The sequence below is a fragment of the Procambarus clarkii genome, chromosome 2 (genome assembly GCF_040958095.1).
Source record: "Procambarus clarkii isolate CNS0578487 chromosome 2, FALCON_Pclarkii_2.0, whole genome shotgun sequence".
NCBI classification, from domain to species: domain Eukaryota; kingdom Metazoa; phylum Arthropoda; class Malacostraca; order Decapoda; family Cambaridae; genus Procambarus; species Procambarus clarkii.
Genome location: NC_091151.1, coordinates 50,039,086 through 50,065,107, shown reverse-complemented (window position 1 = coordinate 50,065,107; position 26,022 = coordinate 50,039,086). Strand labels below are relative to the sequence as shown.

At 43.2% G+C, this 26,022-nt stretch overlaps 1 protein-coding gene across 2 annotated transcripts in view; it reads right to left on the bottom strand.

Moving 5' to 3' along the window:
• LOC123762325 (cysteine and glycine-rich protein 1) overlaps positions 1 to 26,022 on the bottom strand; it is a 37,529-nt gene that overhangs the window by 2,499 nt on the left and 9,008 nt on the right. For both annotated transcript variants that reach the window (XM_045748796.2, XM_069325851.1), the window contains exons 2-5: positions 2,296 to 2,447; positions 1,632 to 1,786; positions 882 to 1,008; positions 150 to 287 (exon numbers count right to left, since the gene is read on the bottom strand). In XM_045748796.2, the coding sequence (XP_045604752.1) occupies positions 150 to 287; positions 882 to 1,008; positions 1,632 to 1,786; positions 2,296 to 2,392 (517 nt within the window). In that variant the 5' untranslated portion in view covers positions 2,393 to 2,447. The remainder of the gene's footprint in view (positions 1 to 149; positions 288 to 881; positions 1,009 to 1,631; positions 1,787 to 2,295; positions 2,448 to 26,022) is intronic.

Below are 26,022 nucleotides of genomic sequence, written 5' to 3'. Positions count from 1 at the left end.
ACTCATAGAACATTAACTAGGTCTGGTTCTGATTACTACTGTAATCCATTTGACAAACATTTCCCTTTATTTTGTAACCTTAAACTTAGCCTAAATTTATATCTGATGAATGCAGAAACATTTCAATTTTTATAGGAGCAGAAACTTACGGTTGCAGTAGATATCTTGTTCACGTTCACGAATTGAATGCGAGTCAAGACACTTGTGGCACTCACGGCAGTTGAAGCATGCTTTGTGCCATGCCCCTCCTGCTGCCATTTTTCGCTCTGCCATGAACACTTGCTTAGCTAAAAGTAAAAATGACAATACAGTATTAGTCAGGTAGCACTTTACAAACTTGCTACATTTTGAAAATATGAGGGTAATCCAGAAATATATAGTGTTGTCACTTGGTGGTGGTCAGTGTAACAGCATGCTAGTACAGGTACACAAAACAGTACTAGCAGGAGCCTCTCAACTGTGGTCACCTGTGTTGTCAAGGTGCACAGGTGAGTACAGGAACAGATGACTTATGACTTTTCAGAGATTTCTGTTACCATATCTCATGCATGGTAAGCCTTACCGACTAGTTTTCCCTGGAACACAACCCACTAATCAGTTAACAACCAGGCACCCAATTAGTGCTGAGTGAACAGAAGCGAACAGTAAAGGACTGAAGCTTAGTGAAATCTCCTGGCCAGGATTCAAACCTAGAACAAATACTGTGCAGAATATGTACACAAGTTGTGCTCAGAAAATTTACAAAAAATAGAGGATGAAATGCAGCAGAAGGGTCCAAAATAAATTATTGAATTCCAGTAGGTTTCTATAAATGTCTATTCCAAATATAGAAGATACAAAAATTAATTTAGCTATAAAACAATAAAACCACCACAACTCACAGCATCTGACGCAATAGTCCGCACCTCCCCATTTGGGTCGTACGGGTTTTACTGCCGGTGCTGGCTCTTTGAGTGGTGCTACATAAGCTTCCATGGTTGCCGGGATATTGCTCTTAGGAGGGCCATTCTGGAAACATATTGTTTGAGTTAAAAGATGGCAGAACAACTCTTCAATGGAGCATACACTATAAAAACAATGAATGAGACAGATATGCATATCAATTATTCATTTAAAAAAATATAGAAAAATATACATCAAATTTAAAATTAAATCATCAATCATTACATGATTCATTTGTGGAACCTAAAATGTGGACATTATACTATACTATAGCATGCTTTGATCATAAGTGATCAAGACACACATCCCCAGGTCATCATATTTCATATGTATGTATGTATGTATGTATGTATGTATGTATGTATGTATGTATGTATGTATGTATGTATGTATGTATATATATGTATGTAAGGGAAGTCCTAATGCATAATTATTCCAGTAATGACCTCATATATGCAGGGTATAGGAACTTGAAAGCCTCCTTGTTTAGATTTTTAAATGCAGTTCATATAGTTACCAATTTACCATATACTCACCTAGTTGTGCTTGCAAGGGTTGAGCTTTGGCTCTTTGGTCCCGCCCCTCAACTACATTACCTAAGTCTTGACAGTTTAAAAGGTGATTTGTGAAGGAATTCTCTAGATAGGACAGAGACACGGGGTAGGTAGTAAATACTATATAGTGCTAACCTCATATTTTGTGCCATCATCCATGGAGAGGACCCCTGCACCAACACCATATCCATACCCTTTTGGGCCAAAGAGCCGCCCATAACAGCTCTTGCAATACATCTCCTCATTGTGCTCGGTGAATGTGCTGCTGTCCAGGAGTTTGTTACAATTGGCTGTTGAAGAAAATATTCGTTAAGAACATAAGCATTAAGTATGAAGTTTTAGTCTTTAGTGTTTTTCCTGCCCGAAACGCTTTGCGTAATAGTAGCTTTAGGCATTGTATGTACTAGCTCTATCTATAAATTCATCAATATTTGTATCACCCCTTGTATGTACGTACTTTACCTGAATTTTTGAATTTGAGTAAATTTACGTAGTACCAAGTGAGAAATTGTAAAGTAAATACCCGGTATATCATAAAAGATGATGGTTCAAAATACTTTGGCTTTATAGGTACAGTAGTTTGCTGTGATGAGATGAATTATCAGAGGAAAGCGCCAAGCCATTACGACTATATAGCACTTGGAAGGGATCAGGATAAAAATTTGGGCTGGGACGGGGGGGGGGGGGAAGGAATGGTGCCCAACCACTTGAAAGGTCGGGGAATTGAACGCCGACCTGCATGAAGCGAGACCGTCGCTCTACCGTCCTAGCCCAAGTGGTTGGGCGTGATGAAACTCACCGCACTTGATGCACATCTTGTGGTAGGGACGACCCAACACAATCTTCTCCTCGGCGAAGTATACAGCCTTCTGGCATCTTGGGCACTGTCCTGGCATCTTCGTAACCCGGCAGGAGTTTTCACGACAGAGGGATAAGTCACGGCAAATGTATCTGAAGGGATAAACATTTAGCTTTCATTATTCAGTTAATAGTAAAGATAACCGCAGCAGACATCAACCCGATTAGATGCTTTCTTGTAATAATTTCTATCGTAACTTATCAATTATGATTTATTCTTCAAAATATATTAATCATTCCCATTGCATGACGCTGTATGTGCACTTAGATGTACATTTTTACTGTACGTCCTGTAAAAATTCCATTTTCTTTTATCCAAATAAACTAATCCAAATCAGCCAACAAAAAAAATCCAGGAATTGACAGGGTAGATAAGGATAAACTTTTTAACACGAGTGGTACGCGAACAAGGGGACACAGGTGGAAACTGAGTACGCAAATGAGCCACAGGGACGTTAGAAATAACTTTTTCAGTGTCAGAGTAGTTAGATGGAATGCATTAGGCAGTAATGTGATGGAGGCTGACTCCATACACAGTTTCAAATGTAGATATGATAAGAGCCCAGTAGGCTCAGGAATCTGTACACCAGTTGCTTGACGGTTGAGAGGCGGGACCAAAGAGCCAGAGCTCAACCCCCGCAAGCACAACTAGGTGAGTACACACACATGCGTGCGCGCGCAAATTTCCACTCCAGCGTATAAAAAGTTGCATTTTTTACGTAGATGTCTAACAGCATTCCAGCAGCAAGCGCACACCATGTCTTACTCGCTGCTACAGTTACACCAGTTTCGCTAAGAATCGATAATCAATGATAAATCACAAATACAAATTACCCTAAAAAATTAAATCACTAGTGTAAATGATAGGGAAATCGGTTTATACAGGTACATAATTTTTTGTTTTGATCTGGCGACCCATCTAGTGTCCACCATTATCAGGGATAGCAAGCCTGTTAGCCACACTTACCAAGTTCCCCCCCATTTGGTAACGATTAACCTTTATCAGGATGCAATTCACAAAATTTGCCTAACTTCCATGGATCTATTTACTGGTTGGCAAATAAGAGACATTGGGCACGTTTGATGACACCCAATCATACTCTCAAGGGAACCGACACCCGGCTCAGTATATCAGCCACCTTACCTCGCCCCTAATGTAACCAAAATACCATTGTGCAAATTACCTCCTCAACCACCTCATTTTTCCAGCATTAACGTAAACACTCATACATAACACCAATCTATCAGTCTCATACATACACATCTCTTTTTTTCAGTTTTACCCAAAACATCTCTGCCTCAACCATTCCTATTTCATCCCTATACGTTAAATAAAATACCCAAACTGTTCCCCACGACCACTTACCCGCATCACCCCCCCCCCTCCAGCGTAACCAAACTTTCCTGTATCAAACAACCCATTATCATGCAAAATATAAACGAATTATTGCTGTAAATCAACAATATTTAAATCAGATGTCTACTTTTTTTACTGCAACTAACGGTGAGCGCTGCCTAACCTTGGCCCAATGCATCACTTGGCTATCCCCTTCCCCTCTCCCACACCAGCGCCTCTCCTGACCTCTCTTGTTAAATCACATCCTGGAAGGAAGCGTGCGAGCTCTGGCATCCCGGAGAGCAGTCGAGTGTGGCTTGCGAAGTCCATCTTCTGACCAAAAGATATGAGACAGACTATAAGAATGTTCCCTCCACTTAGAATGGGTTCGACTGTAGCTTAGTTGGGTACAGGCCCCCTGTCCCTTCCGGTTTGGCTCATGGTGGGGAGTCTGACCAAAATTTGTAAATCTGATGCAAATATTATATGCTTATTTTTTAATACGGCGCCAGTGAAAGAGGTAATATTGATAAATTAAACTTTCCTAACAGACCCAGCGACTCATCAGTAACCTACTATACGCTTTAATGAACAAATCCACAAGGGCAGTGACGTGACGAGGATTCGAACCTACGTCCGAGAGCATCCCAGACGTTCGGACGTAGGTTCGAATCCTCGTCACGGCCCTTGTGGATTTGTTCATTTGATGCATCACGCTATTGTGATTTCTGTGTGTATACGCTTTAATCTTTCTTCTTAACTAGGAGGATATAACCGGGAAGAAAAATCTCACAAATATTCTACCCAGCTTTGCATAAAACACCGGAGGTGAGAACCAAATCAGCCTGCACTATACAAATCCATTGGTTCAATCAACTAAACCACCACGAGCTTCCACTCTTACTGCGAGAGAGCCCTTGGGTAATCTGATTTAAACAGTTTGTATGCATGTAGATGCACCGGTGGAGTTGACCAATGTGAGCTTAGCTGAGTAATCTGAACTCCTGTTACTTAATAGCTTTGGTGTTAATATATTAATCATTACCAGGTTTATTTAACCAGAGCACTCACTCATGCAACCTCTCACTCGATATTTGGAAACTTTCTCGTTGTATCATATGGCTCTGTATGCCTCACTCTTCCTGCTCTTAACCAGAAAACTTATCAAATAACGCCAGCGTTATCCTCCACAACTACTGTAACTAGATCATCAAGATTGTAACTTGCTTAGCTAAATGAATTGTGGGGTTCAGTCCCTGAGCCATTATGTGCCTCTGTAACCCTTTCCACTACCGCCCACAAGATGGGTATGAGGTGCATAATAAATGAACTAAACTAAAAACTAAACACTACTATACGCTCATCACCAGCATATATACAGAACTGCAACAACTTTTCCCCCGAGACATCACAACCTCTCCCTGCTTGATCATCTCTCCCCTCCCAAGCGTCACCCCTGCCCCTTCCGCAGACATGAACCGGCGCCACTTCCTGAGAGTGGTCAGGTCACCCCCAGACCGCGGCTCCCGACCCTCTTCCTCCTCCTGAACAACTCCTTCCCAATGCTCTCCCTCCTCCCAGACCCCCTACCTTTCCTCAAGTTCAACAAAGTAGGTTATCTATAAGTCCTACCGTCTGCTAGCCCGTTCGTCCGTCCTTCTGTACATTCGACTAACTTTCCGTTCGTATATTCCGGCCCCATGCAATCATTAGGCTTGGAAGTCCTCCTGCGTTTATGCGATGGTTCCAGTTACAGTTCCTGAGTATATATATTCGTCCGTGCACTTTTTCTCTATATACCACCATATCCTCATAATTCATCCAAAGTTTACCATCGTGCAAGGTGGGGATCTCAATATAATAGTACTCGACACAGCCCCTGTAACTTATTTTTTTTTTTAAGTTTAACTTGTCATATAGTTTGAGCTACGGGCGTGGAAAGCTCTAAGCTTGCTAATAAGAGTCAAACGTTCAGATATCGTCTGTTTCTGTACCCACCTCTGAAAAAACTAAGAAGGAGGTACAGTACGTCCAGGAATTGGCTCTCACAGGAAACGTATGACTAATGTGTACATGCCAACATTTGTGGAAGGAAGGAGGTTGGACACAAATATTCGCTTACCTCACTGGGAAGCGGGTGTGTAGGTGTATGTCTAAAGCCAGGTGTGTGGGAGAGCCTAGCAGACGTGTTGGAGGGCGAGGGTGGTGGGAGAGGACATGGGAAGGGAGGGGAGGGAAGGGAGGAAGTCCTCCAGGAGTGGGGGGGGGGGGGAAGGCTGGGAGGTTACGTGAATGTGTGGTGGCTGTGGGAGGGAGGGTGAGGCACCTAAAGGTCCAAGAGGGTAAACTGTACCTGCCACCACAGCCTCATACACATTCCAAGCGAAGCAACTTTGACAAACGAGCTTAGGGTAAAGTTCCCGAAGAGCGCTCTGTACACTCTTAGTAATATACAACTACAAAAATAACATCAAAACGCGATTAAATTCAATATTTCTGCGGGTATTATCGTAGGTTACAAATCCTATCTACGTTATACAGGATTTCCACAGCCACAGTTAGGCTTGCTCAGAGTCCGGGCCGCAAGGACATTGATACTCGGGACCAACTCAAGGTAACTTAGAGGCAAAGTTCTACAAATCCACCAATTCTACTGCAATTTTTTAATACAGTAATTATTCACCTTTTTTTATCAACACTGCCGTTGTTTATTTTTCAGTTATTATTACTAATTGTAAATATGAAGTAGTTTTGAACACTATTCTGTCATTCCGTGAAGTGATCATTGTATGTAATTTGTCACTTACAGTAAACTGCGTATAAATGTAGTAACATTTATGAACACAGTCGTAGGGTGGTCGGATTTAACTGTTACTCCGGCCGGATTTACCACTTAACGCTGGCCTAATTTAGCCCCTACGCTGGCCGGATTTAGCACCTACGCTGGCCGGATTTAGCACCTACGCTAGCCGGATTTAGCCCCTACGCAGGCGGGCGGGGTACTATTGTCGGCGTTACTCAAGAGCCCATTGTTTACACTGTACATTACTTAGGTGTAGCCTGTGTACCCCCCTCCTCCCCCCTCCCCCACCCTTTCCCACACCACTTCCCCCCCCCCTCCCCACACACACGTGTGGTTATTTAATTCACTGTGTCGGGGGACAGGAAGCCAGAGTGTATGCATATACGTTAGGCTTTTATCGTGATCTCCCCCCCCCAGGGTCAAATTACTGACCACGCCCAGGATGCAACCCCCCCACAACAAGCTGACCGTGAACTCTCGCGTACCTATACTTGCTGCTAGGTGAACAGAGGCATTAGGTGAATGGAAATGTGCTAACTATTTCTGTCCCGCTCGGGATTCGAACCCGGAATTCTCGAGTGTGTGTCGAGAACGAATCCGACTGCACTACCGGGACCTTCTTTATGGTAAAGTGTGTATCTAGGTAGTGTTGATGCCTATACGGGTGAGGTAGCGTGAGCGTGGCGACCCTTGGCCGTCCTCGGAGGAAGACTGACCGGGGGGGAAGTAACTGTGGTTGGTCATTGCTCCTGCAGGCGCTGGGGAAAAAGTTGTGAGTGTTGTGTGGAAGAGGCAGGTGGTGTAGCGCGCCACCAGGATCTTTAAACAATGACGTGGCCACATCCACCGGGCCTTCCAGAGGGTTTCGGCCACACCCCCAACCACACACACACACACACACCTCACCCCTACATACACATACATACAATTCACCAGCACATTCACACGCCCCAACCTCCAATCAACACACACTGAATTCAAAATCACACACATATGTACTCCATATGTAAGGCTAATCCTGGAGTATGCGGCCCCAGCATGGAGTCCGTACCTAGTCAAGCACAAGACGAAGTTGGAAAAGTTTAGAGGTATGCCACTAGGCTAGTCCCAGAACATAGGCATGAGTTATGAAGACAGGCTGCGTGAACTGCACCTCACGTCGCTGGAAGACAGGAGAGCTCGGGGAGACATTAGTATGATCACCACATACACAATTCTCAGGGGAATTGACAGGGTAGACAAGGATGGATTATTTAACACGGGTGGTACACGCACAAGGGGACACAGGTGGAAGCTGAGTACCCAAATGAGCCAATGTCTCTGTGGCTCATGAACTTTTTCAGTGTCAGAGTAGTTAGTAAATGGAATGTATTAGACAGTGATGTGGTGGAAGTTGACTCTACACAGTTTCAAATGTAGATATGATAGAGCCCAGTAGGCTCAGGAACCTGTACATCAGTTGACTGATAGTTGAGAGGCGGGACCAAAGAGCCAGAACTCAACCCCCGCAAGCACAACTAGGTGAGTACACCGCCATACTCATGCACTCACCCACACAACCCCACACCCATACACTCACCCGACACCACCTTATAAATAGCTTACCGAGCCTACCCACTTGAGTTTTATGATAAGACAACAATAATACAACTTAGATTAAAGTTAGTTCAGTTATTTATTATGCACTCCATATCCATCCCGTGGGCGGTGTTGGACCCCATACCCACCCCGTGGGCGGTGTTGGACCCCATACCCACCCCGTGGGCGGTGGTGGACCCCACACCCACCCCGTGGGCGGTGGTGGAAAGGATTACAGACGCACATAATAGATTCAGGAACTAAATCTCATGGTTCATTTAGCCAAGCAAGTGGTAATGTTGTAAAGATAGTTATTTTCACAACATTATTTTTTTTATTTAATAAATACATTTGTTTATTAAAGGGTGGGGCAGGCTGTGTCTTTCTGTAGTGGCACAAGGCATTATTATACGTCCACACTAAAAGTTGCTACACCAACTGGAAAATAAAGTAATTAAGTGCTGCAGTTGATCAGAGTAAAGTTTGTCTTCCAAATAACTAAAGAAAACTGGGATGCTCTCGGACGTAGGTTCGAATCCTCGTCACGGCCCTTGTGGATTTGTTCAGGATTGTCAAGCACTCTTTACTGAACAAGCAATATGAGCAACCCCCCCCCCCCCACACACACACACGCGCGCGCGCGTGCGCAAGCTTGGTTACAAAAGAGCCTGTAGTAAGTATCTGTGAAGGAGGTGGCCCAGAAAGGCTTCCGGATCGCTGTGATAATCCCTTTTACGGTGACACAATGTCAACACAGCGTCGCCCTCGCTACTGTGTCTTCTCTCGTGTAGGCACACACTCGTCATGACCACTCGTGGGTATATATATGCCCAAGACTGCATCGGATCTACGCTCAAGTCATTCCTATATAAAACAGTTGCATATATAATGAGTAACTATTAAATCTTTAAAGAATAAATCATCTTAAGAACATAAGAACAAAGGCAACTGCAGAAGGCCTATTAGCCCATACGAGGCAGCTCCCATCTATAACCACCCAATCCCACTCATATACTTGTCCAACCCATGCTTGAAACAATCGAGGGACCCCACCTCCACAATGTTACGCGGCAATTGGTTCCACAAATCAACAACCCTGTTACTGAACCAGTATTTACCCAAGTCTTTCCTAAATCTATACTTATCTTGAACCCATTTGGCATGAATTACGAATGTTTTTTCAAGTCACATTCTCCAATGACTTAAGATGAGACGAGAGACTATGCTTCTTTTTTTGACTTATCATCTATTATAAATTCCCGGTATCACACGGTGGATTCTGGCCCTGAAAGTTACGGAGCCTGATATAAGCGGCACGAGCCAAGAGGTCCAGGATGAGTGTTGATAATGATATCGACCGGCGCAAGGTGTCCCGTCCCAGGGAAGATTGCACGGAGCCTAAAATATTCATAACTTCCTTTGTCCACACACGAAGAGGTTTGACACAAAAGGTTCGGTAACCTACTTTCGCAGTGACTGCGTACCAGTATGCGGTCTTGGATTCTAACGGATAAAATAGCGAACGAATCTTTGTGAATCCGGATCCAGTTGAAGTTGGTGGTCCGTTGTTGGAGACTTTAGTTGGGTAATCTATATTGCAATGACTTTAGTAATATTACGCGCCCTCTGGTTCTTCCGTAAGGAAACAAAACAATGAACGCGCCGCTGTGAATCTGGATCCAAAACAGAGGTCGGTTGTGGCTCAGTACATGCTGTAGGTAGGGCATCTGGTAGTGCCAATCCGGCTCTGTACGCAACTTGATTATGAATGAAGTCATGCATAAATATGGCCCATGGTTGACCCTGACGCCCCAGTGATGATGACATTCGGATCAAGGGTCAGAGGACTGGGCAATACGTGTTGTCGTACCCAGCAACACAAAAAGATATCGTACTTTGTGCGTAGAGCCCACGAACAGCTAGAACGCTCGGGCGAGTAGGAACTAATTATCTTCATAAACCGCAGGAAAATATATTCAACATTTGATTTTCACAGTGATGGGATTACTACATACTATGTCAGTACAAATGTATGATTTAATTTACAAGCAAGGAGTCTAATATTAGAAAACCATAAACATTAGAAAGCAAACAATGCAATCAAATACGAGAGAGATATTTATATAGGTTTAGAGTGAAAGTATTAAATTTAATTAATTTATGAATAGCAGTGGCATTTCTACTAATCCTTAATCATAATTAAAATTAAAACCAAACCAGATGAAGTTCCCTACGGTGAATGTACTCACCTAGTTGTGCTTGCGGGGGTTGAGTTCTGGCTCATTGGTCCCCGCCTCTTGACTATCAATCAACTGATGTACAGATTCCTGAGCCTACTGGGATGTTGTTGTTTTTGGTTTAGCTACTCAGAACGAAGTGTCCATGTAGCACGGGCTATGGTGAGCCCGCAAGCCTACTGGGAATTCATGTGTTTATAAGCGATGATGATGACGTGTGTGTATGTGAAGCAGGGATAGTGTCACTCTCCCCTGTCACTGTAGCCACAAGTGACCTCATCAGTGTATTCCAACAGCCAAGCTTATCCACATTTTGACCACTGCGTGTCAAGTACATTTTGACCACTGCGTGTCAAGTACATTTTGACCACTGCGTGTCAAGTACATTTTAACCACTGCGTGTCAAGTACATTTTGACCACTGCGTGTCAAGTACATTTTGACCACTCTGCATGTACTCTACACAACTTATTTTGATCCAAGAACTCTTAACCCAACACATCCTTCTCTGCAGCTCATCTCGAGTTAGCAATAAGACTTGTATCACAGCTGGAGTCTCGAGTCTGCCCTTATCCTATTCTATATAATTGCTAGTCTGTTATTATTAGTATTGTCATATCAATCTAATTATTAGTCCTACTACTTTTACTACTTCTACCTCTACCTTTACTAATACTACTGCAAACTTAACTATTCACAGAATCACGTACATAACCATTGCCAATTTAATTGGAAGAATTTGCATGTAGCTTGATATTCTGAGAAAGAGAGAGAGAGAGAGAGAGAGAGAGAGAGAGAGAGAGAGAGAGAGAGAGAGAGAGAGAGAGAGAGAGAGAGAGAGAGAGAGAGAGAGAGGTACAACCCCCCCTACTGACTAACGACGAGACATACCGTAACATAGCAGGCTGACATGACTAGATAACAAGACTCCCTTACTGAATATCTTACTGGTAGAGGAGTGGTTGAGCGCCTTGCTGGTTGACTGGTTTAATAACCTGCTCGGGTTGCCTGATTAACCGAACTGCCTCGTTAGCTGATTTATTGGCTCAACTACTTGGTGATTGACTGAATACATTGCTGATTAACTTGCTGCTTGAACATCCTGCTGGTTGACTGACCTGGCTGTCAAGAGACTCACCATCCAGGCAAATAAACATCAACCAACATCAACCAACAGAGCCTTGAGAGATCCCCCGGTACTGGGACTAGATTCACGAAGCAGTTACGCAAGTACTTACGAACGTGTACATCTTTACTCAATCTTTGACGGCTTTGGTTACATTTAATAAGCAGTTTACAAGCATGAAAACTTTCCCACCAACTGTTGTTATTGTTATAAACAGCCTCCTGGTGCCTCGGAGCTCATTAACTGTTTATTAATTGTAAACAAAGCCGCCAAAGATTGAGAAAAGATGTACAGGTTCGTAAGTGTTTGCGTAACTGCTTTGTGAATCTGGCCCCGGGGCTCCAAGTTGGCAGAGTCCACATCTCCTCCAAGATGGCCTCCTTCGAGATCATCCCCCTCTTAAGACCACACCCTCTCTAAGACCACGCCCTCTCTAAGACCACACCCTCTAAGACCACCCCCTCTAAGACCAGCACTGCTAACCTGGCCGTAACGACGCAATTACACTTTCCAAAAATATTCAAGACACGATATGAAAATAAATAAGCAATATTCCACGCCAAATTTGCACCTGAGGTCACAAGGATGAAATGATGACATGGAATGAATGTGAGTTTTTCATTATGTGAGTTCCCAATGGTGAATGTGAGTTCCCAACGGTGAATGTGAGTTCCCAACGGTGAATGTGAGTTCCCAACGGTGAATGTGAGTTCCCAACGGTGAATGTGAGTTCCCAACGGTGAATGTGAGTTCCCTACAGTGATGTAAGTTCCCTACGGTGATTGTGAATTCCTTACTGTGATCTGTGTGTATATTTCCAAGCGTTATTAAGTGAGTAAGGTTTTATTTCTCAATATCATTGCTCGTCGTAGTTGAGATTCTTGCATGGTTAGTATTGTCTTGCTGCTAGTGCGGCTCTAAGAGCGCCCTTCCAGCAAGTTATGAGGTAACAACGGAATTGCGTGATACGGGGATTACAGGAGAGAGAGAGAGAGAGAGAGAGAGAGAGAGAGAGAGAGAGAGAGAGAGAGAGAGAGAGAGAGAGAGAGAGAGAGAGAGAGGGCACAAGAGGGAGCTGCTCAAGAGATTAACACCCGGCAGTACTCGAGTGCCGTGGTAAGGGGGGAGGTGGGGTTGAAGTGCCAGGCCAAGTGACAGCTCCTAGGAACCTACTCATCCTTCAAGGATGTCCTTATCAACAGCCACACCCTCGTCAGCATGCACGATGGCACGGAAACACAGACAAGACAACGAGAGAGAGGCCAAGTATAAGGAAAAGTTATTTCCAAGCGAGAGTTCCAAAGATGTGGCAAACCCATTATGGACGAGGACTCGACACGAAGACTCGACACAGCGAAGCATCGGGAGGCCCTCAGCCCCATGGAATCCAACACCACAATACTACTACTATCATTTTCATCACTGGTGTTGTGTCAACTCTCTTAACACATATAGTTCCATGCTCCACAGTGAGAAAATAAATATTTCATAAATATAAATAACCTGAGAGAGAGAGAGAGAGAGAGAGAGAGAGAGAGAGAGAGAGAGAGAGAGAGAGAGAGAGAGAGAGAGAGAGAGAGAGAGAGAGAAAAAAAAAAAGTGGATATGATCAAAATAATTCAGTTTTAATCTCAATTGGAAAGCACTGTTGTCCACCTTGTATATTTTAGTATTTTGCACGAAGCGATCATCTTCCCTCTTAACCTTCCAACCAGTTAGGCTGAGTTCCCTAAACCTGGCCTCGTAGCTTAGACTGCTTATTTCTGGCACCTGGAATGTTCCTGGCGTGGTTCTGGGAGTTTCCCCTCCACAAGCCCGTCCTGAGGCAAGACTTGACTTGTGATAACTTGGTCCACAAGGCTGTTGGTTGAAGCGGCCCGCAGGCCTGCTTGATACCTGCTTGAACCTGCTAGAAAGGGGGGGTTCAGGGAGTTCTTCTATTACCCATGCTCGCTCCAAGGCCAGGTTTGACTTGTGAGAGCATGCTTATCCTGGATTATCGTCCACCAGGCTGTTGCTTGGAGCGGCCCGCAGGCCCACATATACCTGGTTGATGGGGGTTCTGGGAGTTCTTCTACTTCCCAAGCCCGGCCCGAGGCCAGGCTTGACTTGTGAGAGTTTGGTCCACCAGGCTGTTGCTTGGAGCGGCCCGCAGGCCCACAGAGGATATAGGTTGCTTGCTTCTTGCAGCAACGTGTCTAATCATAAACACGTCCACTTTTTGCACCGGCAAAAAATCCTTGTTTGTTGGTACGGGCTTTGTTGCAGACTTCTAAACTGATTGTGTCCCGAGTGTGTGTTTGGGGGGTGGGTAGGGACACGCCACTCCCCCTTGAGTGCACCTTAAGCGTAAAGAAGCCCCTTGGTTGCAACGCGAGCGTGGGGGAGACTTAAGTGGAGCCTCTTGAGTGTGTCCTGTACAGCCTGAGTGCTGCGACTTCAACAGGAGCATTCGAACCATTTGATAAGTGTGTGGTAAGCATTTCCTACACACTCATAAGAGCATTATGGGTACGTGGGAATGTCTGGATCCCCTTAAATAGCTCACAGAGCTCCTAAATCGCACTTAAAATTCCCTAAAACTCGTTTTAGACTTCCAAAATTGCCCTTTCATCCCCTAAACCTCTTTAATTTAATAAACCGGCTTTTTTTTTGCAGGGATAATCCTGCGCGGGCCCTAAGCCTCTGGCTGGCCCACTAAGTGTTGCTTGTTTGTGTTTTACTTGGGCGGAGTATGAGTATTTATGACTCGTATGGTCGCTTCAGTAACATCCCCAAATCTCGCTTATACTCCCAAAATCTCTCTTAGATCTCCTATCTTTCACTTATATCTACTAAATCTTGATTAAGATTCCCTAAATCGCCCTTAGATCCTCCAAATTACCCTTAGATTCCCCGACTCACCCCTTAGATTCATTAAATCCTCCTTAGCTCCCATAGATCACTCTTACGTTCACGAAATCTGGCTTAAATCGCCCTTAAAACCCCTAAATCAGTTTTAGGTCCCCCCAAAAAAATCCCAAATTCCTTAAATCGTTCTTAGATCCTTGTGTGGGAGCTTCCTGATTTAATGTACAGCCACTTGGGGTGGACGGTGGAGCGACGGTCTCGTTTCATACAAGTCGGCGTTCAATCCCCGACCGTCCATAAGTGGTTGGGCACCATTCCTTTCACCCCCGTCCTAACCCAAATCCTTATCCTGACCCGTTCCAAGTGTTATATAGTCGTAATGGCTTGGTGCTTTTTCCTGGTGTTACCCTTCCGGCTCTCTATCGGCATACCCCCCCCCCTCCTCTACGGGTATACTGAGTGCCTGGGAAGTCCAAGATGGCGGCTTATCCTCACACTACTGCGTCACATTGTAGGGGAGTGAGCAGGCGGATGTACACGCCCTTAGACTGAAGCTGTTGTTTAATTGTTGTTAGCTCTTTTGGTTAGGTGGTTTGAGGTTGTTAGATAGTTGAGGTAGTTGTTGTTGTATAAGATTCAGCTACTGGGAACAGAAAGTTGCAAGTAGCACGGGCTATGGTGAGCCCGTAGTGGTGTTACCTGGCACAGGAGCGGGGCTGTAACTTGCTCCTGTTGGACAGTTGGGGAAGAGACCAAGATGACGATTAAACCATCCAAAAGGTGGCACGGGCATGAATAGCCCGTAAGTGAGTTGGGGAAGGGAGGGGGGGGGGGGTAAATATAAGACTGGGAACCCTACACCTGTCCCAGATATATCCCCACACCTGTCCCAGATATATCCCCACACCTGTCATCGTGTGACCATACCTGCTCTTAGTATCAATTATCATCCCTGGCATCAGTATACTGACATTATCATCCTGGAATATTAACCGTCTCCCCCCCCCCCCATCAAGGAATCAACCCAAGCCTAAACTAGTACGTCATTTCATCTCGGGAATTGTACCAAGTTTCCTGTGTTTGTGTCACACAAACACAGCTGTTTATCATTCTAGTTCAACATTTACGCATTTACACAATAAGTGATATAATATTAGCATCGTTTGGGAATTATATATATATATATATATATATATATATATATATATATGTGGGAACCGACCTGTGAGATTTATATTTATTTAATTTATATGAATTTATATTTACGTTAATTTGTATACTTCGATAGCAATTTGTATAATGATAAGTGGACTGTATTTCTGCAATAATCTCATAATCTCACAAATCGATCCTCTACACATTAGGGGGGGTTTATATTACACATATGCAGCCAATCAAATTACAGTAATAGCTACATACATTGATGAGGTTCCTTCTCTTATAGTACAGCAGGTTAGTCCACCAGGTATAACTAGAGTGTAGACACCAAATTATCCTCTTTGAGGTAGCTTCTATCACCCAGTAACTGGTGCACATAATCTTGCATCCTCGTCTTGACCTGTCAAAAGTGCGCTAGCTGTGAAGCCAGAATCCTATATATGACAAGCTATATCAGAGAAAACACTATACAGTACATGGAACATTAAAGACCTGGCTTAATTACCTTTAGTATGAGGCGATTTCGCGTTCTAACCGGCTAACCCTATATCCTGACATTAATGGCCATAAATGAATGATAAACGGGTTTCGGATAGACACTTAACTTGTATTTGTAGACAGCGTGTTGACAATGGTACACCTTTGGGTTCCATAACACTACGTCCAAGTAAATTTAACAGGAGCCGAATTTGCTCCCGTGTGAGCCTCTGGTCTCATAAACAACAATGGCTGCCCTCCTTCCTCACTCTGACGCCTGGCTTACATTGTCCAGATTTCAGAAAGTGATAGAAGGGTCACTTTACTCTACTTTAATATTGATAATTAAGTTAATTTATATAAGATGTTTTTATAATGGTAAAGTCCAAAGACTAATGTATTTAAGAATAATTCCCACCATAATAGGTGGTGAATTATAATAGTATGTGGTGATGATATCCCGTTTTCTTTAGATGGTAATTCCACTACAAGTTACGTTTTCTATGGGTAACTTGTTGGTAATACAGTTATTATCTGTATGATGATATTATTGTTAAATGGTGTCGGATTTTCCGACATAATTCCCCAGGGGGCTGCTCACGGGTCGAAGTCCTATTTAGAACAGACGAACACCGATACTCCTCCTTCGAATTATTAGATTAATTTGATGTTAGTAGTTAGTAATCACACATTTGTGTGTCTGTTCGTACAGGACGGATGTCCCGTACTAGAGTTGCAGGGGTTAGAAGTCTAATGCAATTTCATTTCCCTGTCAACTCTTGAAAGGCTAATATTCAAGCCTTATACATATTATTTAACCCAGAAGACTGGATGTGATCAAGTACTACAGTCAAGTATGATTCAGGGACTGCAGTGAGATCAGTGACATTAGATATAACTTGAAGTTTCTTCAGGTAACTGGTCACTGATATATAAACACTGAGGCCCATGGAATACATCTTGATTAAATAATAAATGTATCAAATCAGTCATCAGATTTATTGGGGTTTAATTTAGTCAATTGATTCAGAAGATTGAATAGCTCATCATTAAAGTAAAGTATGGTTCTGAGACTGCAGTGGGTTCAGTGACATTGGTCGCAGTGACTTGTAGCTGTTTTAGGCTACTGTTCACTGATTTGCCACTGAGGCCTCATGAACTCATCTCCAGCTTTAAATGATGATACTAACATCAACCTCTGTTGGTATAGTCAGCTGTAATCTCCTTAGTATAATGCTACTGGAGAAATATAATCAGCTGACAAATTTAGTTTCTATTGGTATTGTTTATCTGCAGGCATAGGTCTCCTCAGGCTTGATACTGGGCCTGAGAGTAATTTACCTCCTGCAGAGTTTAACATGGTTATGCCCTGATATTTAGTAGGGCTACCGATGAATCGATGACAATAGTCTGTCCCTACAAGGAGACCGAAGTCGGTGAGGTGATCAGACTTAATATTATCTGCCAATTTTATTCCTCTATTTCTCAGGAATTTGGCTGTTGCTCTCAGACCTTGAACTTGTAGGTCTACTGGTATTTTGTCCACCACAATGGCTTGTACTCGACAGACGTACCTGCCTAAACGTACTGATGGTTGTACCACCTGGTAGACTTGAGGTCCTGCATCTGTTACAAACCCTGAGATGTTGAATGACATCTGGGCTACAGGCCTTAATTGTAATTCATCTGCCAACCTTTTAGTGATGTATGTTCTTTGGGATCCTTGGTCAAACAACCCACGGGTATGGACCTTGGCCCTCTTATTCAGGATGGTAATTTGGGCAGTAGGCAAAGTCGTATTACCTTTAGACTTTGCCGATTGGACACTGTTTGTTTGTTGCACCTTGCAGTACTGTACTGTGGTGGGAATGCTATCTTCCACCTTGGGGTTTGGAGACGTTGTTTTGGTGTCTCTGCATAATGCTGCATGGTGCTGACCTTTGTTACACCTATTACAAGGGTGTAATTGGGTATCACAATCCTTGATGTTATGTTTCCTGAGGCACCTCGTGCAATGTTGCAAATCTTTGAGTCGCTCAACACGGGCGTCACTATCAGGAAAATTAGAGCAGTGGTACATTGAATGTTTCTCATTGCAGAACAAACATGTTCCATAGCTTCCAGTACCCTTTGGTGTCACGTTCTTGGGTGACACAGTAACTATAGGCTTGGAGGGTCCCACTGCATATACGCCCACACTGCTACTGTTCCACTTTGGTGTTGAATTATATTGTCTAGATTGATTTGGAGTACCTTTGGTACTCTGTGGTTTACTATTATTGGTTTCTGAGGGTTTACTTGGTGGTTTTAATTTGTCATGTGTTCGTAATTGATGAACTACTGACTTTAAACCTTCAGATATTTCATTCATGGATAAGATACTTTTATTGTAATGAGCACTCATTTGTCTCAATATGTCCCTAGGTATTTTCTCCTGGACAATTATTTTCAAGACCCACTCAGCCCCGTTTGTATCTGCTGTCAGGCTGAGGGCATTGATCAATGATTCTACCTCCAGCTTGAAGACTTGGAGTGAATCAGCTGAAGCCTCCGGTGGGGGTAAATGCAACAGCTCATGAACTAAATGTGATGTTCTTACTTCTGGATCAGCATAATTATCCTTGAGGAGTTTTACTGCCAGATCATAGCCGTCATTAGTTAATCTCAGATGGGATACTACTGTTTTAGCCTCACCTGATAATTGGCCTTGCAAATAAGAGAATTTACTACTCTTTGGTAAAGATTGTTTTGAGTCTACAAGGTCAACGAATTTGTTCCAAAATTCGTCCCAATCTTCCTCATCTTTCCCTGAGAAAGTGGGTAAATTAATTGGAGGGAGTCGAGCTTCCGCTTGACTCGTATTAGATGCAACTGTTGTTGTTGTTGCTGTTGCCTTGTTTAAATAACACTGCACTAGTATATTTAATGAATCCACTGGTTTGGTTAACTGGTTCATCCGGTACTAAGATGACCAAATGTGGGTTCAAAGGATCAAATAATCCGTCATCCGGTTCGAAGATGACCAAATAATGTGGGAACCGACCTGTGAGATTTATATTTATTTAATTTATATGAATTTATATTTACGTTAATTTGTATACTTCGATAGCAATTTGTATAATGATAAGTGGACTGTATTTCTGCAATAATCTCATAATCTCACAAATCGATCCTCTACACATTAGGGGGGGTTTATATTACACATATGCAGCCAATCAAATTACAGTAATAGCTACATACATTGATGAGGTTCCTTCTCTTATAGTACAGCAGGTTAGTCCACCAGGTATAACTAGAGTGTAGACACCAAATTATCCTCTTTGAGGTAGCTTCTATCACCCAGTAACTGGTGCACATAATCTTGCATCCTCGTCTTGACCTGTCAAAAGTGCGCTAGCTGTGAAGCCAGAATCCTATATATGACAAGCTATATCAGAGAAAACACTATACAGTACATGGAACATTAAAGACCTGGCTTAATTACCTTTAGTATGAGGCGATTTCGCGTTCTAACCGGCTAACCCTATATCCTGACATTAATGGCCATAAATGAATGATAAACGGGTTTCGGATAGACACTTAACTTGTATTTGTAGACAGCGTGTTGACAATGGTACACCTTTGGGTTCCATAACACTACGTCCAAGTAAATTTAACAGGAGCCGAATTTGCTCCCGTGTGAGCCTCTGGTCTCATAAACAACAATGGCTGCCCTCCTTCCTCACTCTGACGCCTGGCTTACATTGTCCAGATTTCAGAAAGTGATAGAAGGGTCACTTTACTCTACTTTAATATTGATAATTAAGTTAATTTATATAAGATGTTTTTATAATGGTAAAGTCCAAAGACTAATGTATTTAAGAATAATTCCCACCATAATAGGTGGTGAATTATAATAGTATGTGGTGATGATATCCCGTTTTCTTTAGATGGTAATTCCACTACAAGTTACGTTTTCTATGGGTAACTTGTTGGTAATACAGTTATTATCTGTATGATGATATTATTGTTAAATGGTGTCGGATTTTCCGACAATATATATATATATATATATATATATATATATATATATATATATATATATATATATATCACACTAGCTCAGTATGTTTGTTTCATGTTGGTTATGGTGTGTGGGGGGGGTATCACATGTTGATATGTTGCAGCTGTCAAGTGGAGTAGTGTGTGTGTGTGTGTGTGTGTGTGTGTGTGTGTGTGTGTGTGTGTGTGTGTGTGTGTGTGTGTATGTGTGTGTACCTTTGTCTTGTGAAGGTCAGCTTAGGCTAATGTTTATGTTGCAAGCGCTGTGATGGGCTCTGAATGGTAGATGTGCCCGCCAGCATTACGCACACACACACACACACACACACACACACACACACACACACACACACACACACACACACACACACACACACACATGCGACTATTTAACACAAGGGGCACACGCATTAGGGGACACAGGTGGAAATTGAGTGCCCAAATGAGCCATAGAGACGTTAGAAAGAATTTTTTCAGTGTCAGAGTGGTAGACAAATGGAATGCATTAGGCAGTGATGTGGTGGAGGCTGACTCCATACACAGTTTCAAGTGTAGATATGATAGAGCCCAATAGGCTCAGGAATCTGTACACCTGTTGATTGACAGTTGAGAGGCGGGACCAAAGAGCCAGAGCTCAACCCCCGCAAGCACATCTAGATAAGTACACACACACACACACACACACACACACACTCTATAAGCTTCTATTCAGGTTCTGGGGAGCGTATATTGTGACCAAGAACTCTACAAATCACCAAACTTATTTCTGAATTTTTCCACTTATAAACGTCACTTTAATGTAGAAAGTGACGTTTTTCGTTGACGTTGAAACTTTGCCCAAATGGGCAAAGTTTCTGTCACCTTAATGCCCCTGTTCACCTAGCAGTAACTAGGTACCAGGGAGTTAGAGAGCCGCTACGACCTGCTTCCTGGAGGATGTTTAACATAAAGGAGTCCTGGTCTAGGACCGGGCCGCGGGGACGCTAAAGCCCCGAAATCATCTGGAGATAACTTAACCAAAGCGTATGAAATACACCAACGCAGCTATTCCAACGACCCAACCTCTTATTAGCACAGAAAAAAACATGTGTATATTCCATGGTTTTTAATTCATAACTATAATTTAGTTTTCTCCAACACCGTATAAATATGATGCAATTAGTGTAAAAGCAGGAAACGCAATAGCGCAGAGTGACGCAAGGGTCAGGTGAGTAATGGACGAGAAGGGTGAATGACGCAGGGGTCAGGTGATTAACGCAGAGGTCAAATTAATGACGCAAATGTTAGGTGAGTGACGCAGGGTGCAGGTGAATGAAGCATGAGATAAGAGGCGCCGGAGGCAGCTCTGCTCCTGGTTATATAATGAGGGTAAGGGAGGCAGGGCACAACGCTCGCTACCTAAGGATTCACCAGTGTTGCTTCACGCTGGCCTGAGGCGCCCAGAGAGAGAGAGAGAGAGAGAGAGAGAGAGAGAGAGAGAGAGAGAGAGAGAGAGAGAGAGAGAGAGAGAGAGAGAGAGAGAGAGTAATGTGTTAGTATCTAAACAATATGGTACCAAACCACACATCAGAAGATGGAGAAACAACGACGTTTCGCTCCGTCCTGAAGCATTATCAAGCCGTGTGAGAGTCGGTACTGAAGCTGGGTTGCCTGAAAATCTCATCCAGTATGAACACACTTTAACTGGAGCTGTTCCTTTAGTATTTGGCACATTTCGTTTTCAGTGTGTGTGTATTCACCTAGTTGTGCTTGCGGGGGTTGAGCTCTGCTCTTTCAGCCCGCCTCTCAACTGTCAATCAAGTGTGTGTGTGTGTGCACGCTAAGATGTCTGAAGACACGTGACTGTGAATACATTCATGCTCCCGGTAACTCATTCATTCCCCAAAGCCATGTACATTGTGGCAATACGCCACCGCCCTCTGCTGGCGGAGGCAATAGACTCCATACACACTTTCAAGTGTAGATATGACAGAGCCCAGTAGGCTCAGGAACCTGTACACCAGTTGAGAGGCGGGACCAGAGCCAGAGCTCAACTCCCGCAAGCACAAGTAGGTGAGTACACGCTAGACTTCAGCGGTACCATACCCTCGCCCTCAACCCGTCTCTAGTCTCACCCACACCATCACACCACCACCACCAAGCCGTCATTTCACCATGAGAGCGTCGAAGTGGTTTGTCACCTCTCCGACCCTTCCAACAAGTATGTGAAATTGCGAGAACCTCAATAGTACGTCCGTCCAACCAACTGATTGTGTGTGTGTGTGTGTGTGTGTGTGTGTGTGTGTGTGTGTGTGTGTGTGTGTGTGTGTGTGTGTGTGTGTGTGTGTGTGTATGTGTGTGTGTGTATTCACGCACTGCGAAGACCACCATGAGAGCATGTGCATAGTGCTCCGCCGCCTATCACTGGACCGTTACGGACCATCCGGGGCGGGAAATTTTAAACCGCTATCACCCCCGGATTTCCCAACACCTAAATTTATCCACAAAATGCGTATAATGAAGCGCCTGAAATAGCTGACTGCTTCATTCAACACCTCATACATGCTAAATAAAGCATATAATGATATATCGCTTCATATTATATTTATTAAGGTCTCTAAACACACGGTGGTAAGAGGAGTTAGGCGCTCCCAGTAACAAGTTCCGGTTGGACACCCGATCCTTCTTCCTCCCCTCACTCACGCCCCTCCCTCAGACGCTGTTGCTATTGGTTACCAGTATTTTCACACGTATGGCGGCCCACCAACGAGTTTATAACCTAACTTGGGGTAAAACTTGAAACTGTTCAACCTAACCTAACCAAACATTCTAAAACCCAGCGTAATCTAACGCTATTATTTACAGTTTTCAAGTTCATGTTTATTGAGACAAGATAAAATACATCTCAAAGGGATAGAGTAGATTAGGCTGTTTCTACCCCCCCCCAATCTTTACAGTTTTAAAATGTTCGAAAACTAGCTATGTGCAAAATGCTTTGTTGTCCAGTTGCAACTAACTGGATCTTCCGCAGGTGCTGTAAGGGACGGGGAGTTCCGCAAGGATCAGTACTTGGGTGTATGCTCTTTCCAGTATATGTGAATATCCTTACAATGTACCACTGCGGACGACTAAAGATTTTCTGGAACTAAACAATGATAAACAAACGAATTTACGCAGCTTTGGCAAGTAACATGTGTGTGTGTGTGTGTGTGTGTGTGTGTGTGTGTGTGTGTGTGTGTGTGTGTGTGTGAATATTTGTCGTGTGTATATTGTGCCAGTTGGTTCAAGGACAAGGCATACGGGCACGTTTCCTTACCCCCCTAATGCCTCTGTTCACCAAGCAGTAAATAGACGCCTGGGATTTAAAAAGACCAGTGGTTGCAACCTGGGATAGGTTAGTCTTTAGCTTATAGGGAATCCTCATTAAGTCGAGCAGGTTTCATGTTCGAAATAATGGGATAGCATAGGAATATTATGAATTTCCAACAAGTTCAAAGACCAATTTATTTTATTAATATTAGTTTTATTTTAATTATTGTAATGATTTTTTTCTCATCCACAAATCCTGTGGATTTGTTGTTTGTTGATTATTGTACTTATTATTATTTGAATTGCGATTACTATTGTAATTATTATTTGAAATATGATTAATTCTGAAGTTAAAGTGTGGCTAAGATGTGGTGGAAAGGGTCATTGTTGGGGATCGTTTGGAGCTGCTGTGAGTTAAAGGACTAGTACACCTTCCTTAACCTCCAGTCCCGCCCTGCATCAGAGAAGAAAACCCTAAGTCAACATGGCCGCCACACACACCGTATCCCAGAGGCCGAGTTTATTTACCATGACCGCAAGAGAATGCCCAAGGAAATAGGACTGGGGTGGATTCTACACTAGGCTGCTTTTCAAACAACTTCCACCGCGCACTCGGGGATTATATCCACATTCATTCATTGAGGCTACATGCAGGCGATGAGTCACAAAAATGTGGCTGAAGTATGTTGACCAGACCACACACTAGAAGGTGAAGGGACGACGACGTTTCGGTCCGTCCTGGACCATTCTCAAGTCGATTGTCATCGACTTGAGGCTACACTTCTCTGAAGGTTTTTAAAAGATGACCTTGCTGATTTCTAACATATATGCGTACAGTGTTTTTTAAGAGGAAACGACAAAATAGATTAAGAACCAATGTTAAAAGTGAGGAATATCAAAATGAGGGAGATAAATGGAAACAGACATAAATGAACCGGAGATATCACAAAGAACATTGATCAATGTAAGAATGGCACATACATGATGCAGCTTTGAATCTGAGAAAAACTGGGGAAGAATGTCATATTAAACTAATACCTAGAAAGGTGGTATTTAGGAGCTAGAGCTCGACTCTTCAAGCTCATTTACATGATCACACAGCTATATGTGATCAGTAAGTTCCGAGACAGATAGTTTACTAATAGTTCGATAAAGGATAACAAAATAACGTAGTATGTATTCACACTACATCTTAATTAACTGGGAAAATTAAACCGTTTAGTCATAAATATAAACTTACGTCGTATGATATTATATCACTAATTGTTCAATTATCTGAAGGTATATCCGGTTTCTAATGATGTGGTGTCCCCCACAGTGTGCACTCAGTCATATGTTGGGGCCCTACGAGTTTGTTCCAGAAAGAATCATGATGCAAGCATCCCTGACTTGAGTTTCTGTCGTATCCACACTGATTCTGGTAACAGCACTGCACTGGAGCATTGGACAGTGCTACAGCAGCACTGTTGCTGTAGCACTGGAGCGATGCCAGTGCTACATAGCACTAATATCCATGATATTAGCCTTTGGAAGGCGATAGATCCAGAAATTCCAGCCATTAGGTCCCACTAAATACCCAAACATAATTCGGCCATGCCCTAACCGTCCAGCTGACTATAATAAGGGCCTGACAGCTGAGTGGATAGCGCTTCAGATTCGTAGTTCTGAGGTTCCGGGTTCGATCCCCGGTGGAGGGGGAAATAAATTGGCATTTTTTTCATCCTGATGTACCTGTTCACCTAGCAGTAAATAGGTACCTGGGAGTTAGACAGCTGCTACGGGCTGCTTCCTGGGGGTGTGTAACAAAAAGGAGGCCTGGTCGATGACCGGGCCGCGGGGACGCTAAGCCCCGAAATCATCTGGAGATAACCAGTATTTATTCTGTATGTATGTGAGGGGTAACTTAGCAGAAATTCCTATTTGTTTCGTATCATTCGTTAACAGCGTTTTCTTTGGCAAAACCCCAGTGAATCTGCAACTATCACACGGATTGGCCAGTGCTTAATGGAGGCCAAAAAACAAGTGGATAATCAAAATAATGTAAAGCCTTGACCTATCGACGTGTGATTAATTATGCATCGATGTTTCATAAAAGAAAACGAGGAAGATAGAAAAGCGGGGACACTTTGAAACACAAAAATATTGAATAACAAATCCAACCTTTTTTACCAATATCAATAATACAAAATGTCTCGTACAACTATCTAATTTATATTAAGGAGAGATAAGAAACTTTGTGCCCAACCGGACCTCAAAATGCAACCAATACTCCAGAGTACGATAGTGTACCTCAAAGTTCCCACAAGGTAACCACCCCAAAGCAATCTTGAAATGTTCCACAAAATACGCTGTTGCTTCATGGAGCGATTATTCTTACGGGCGACCATTCCCACGGGCGACCATTCCCACGTGCGACCATTCTGATGGAGTTCCTGACTGACATTAGCCCCTCACGGTGAACTATGTCAGTAACATGCATTTTCTTCTTATATGTGTAGTATTCGTCAAAATCTTTCACATAGTTACTTTACCTAACTACTTGGAGAAATCAAGATATCTGAAGAAGGGACGAAGCTTTGTTTACGCCAAGTCATGAGAGGGAAGGGTTGGGGTTGGGGGGATGGAGAGGCAGGATCGCATCCCCTTGAAAACATTATAAAAGGCAAAGCAGCGTGTAATTACAGGAAATTAGTTCGTCTATTTTTACACGTTTTAACCTTTATTCGAGTGAATTAAATGATGTGGCGTAGGAGTCTTGCCCTTGAAAGCAGACTT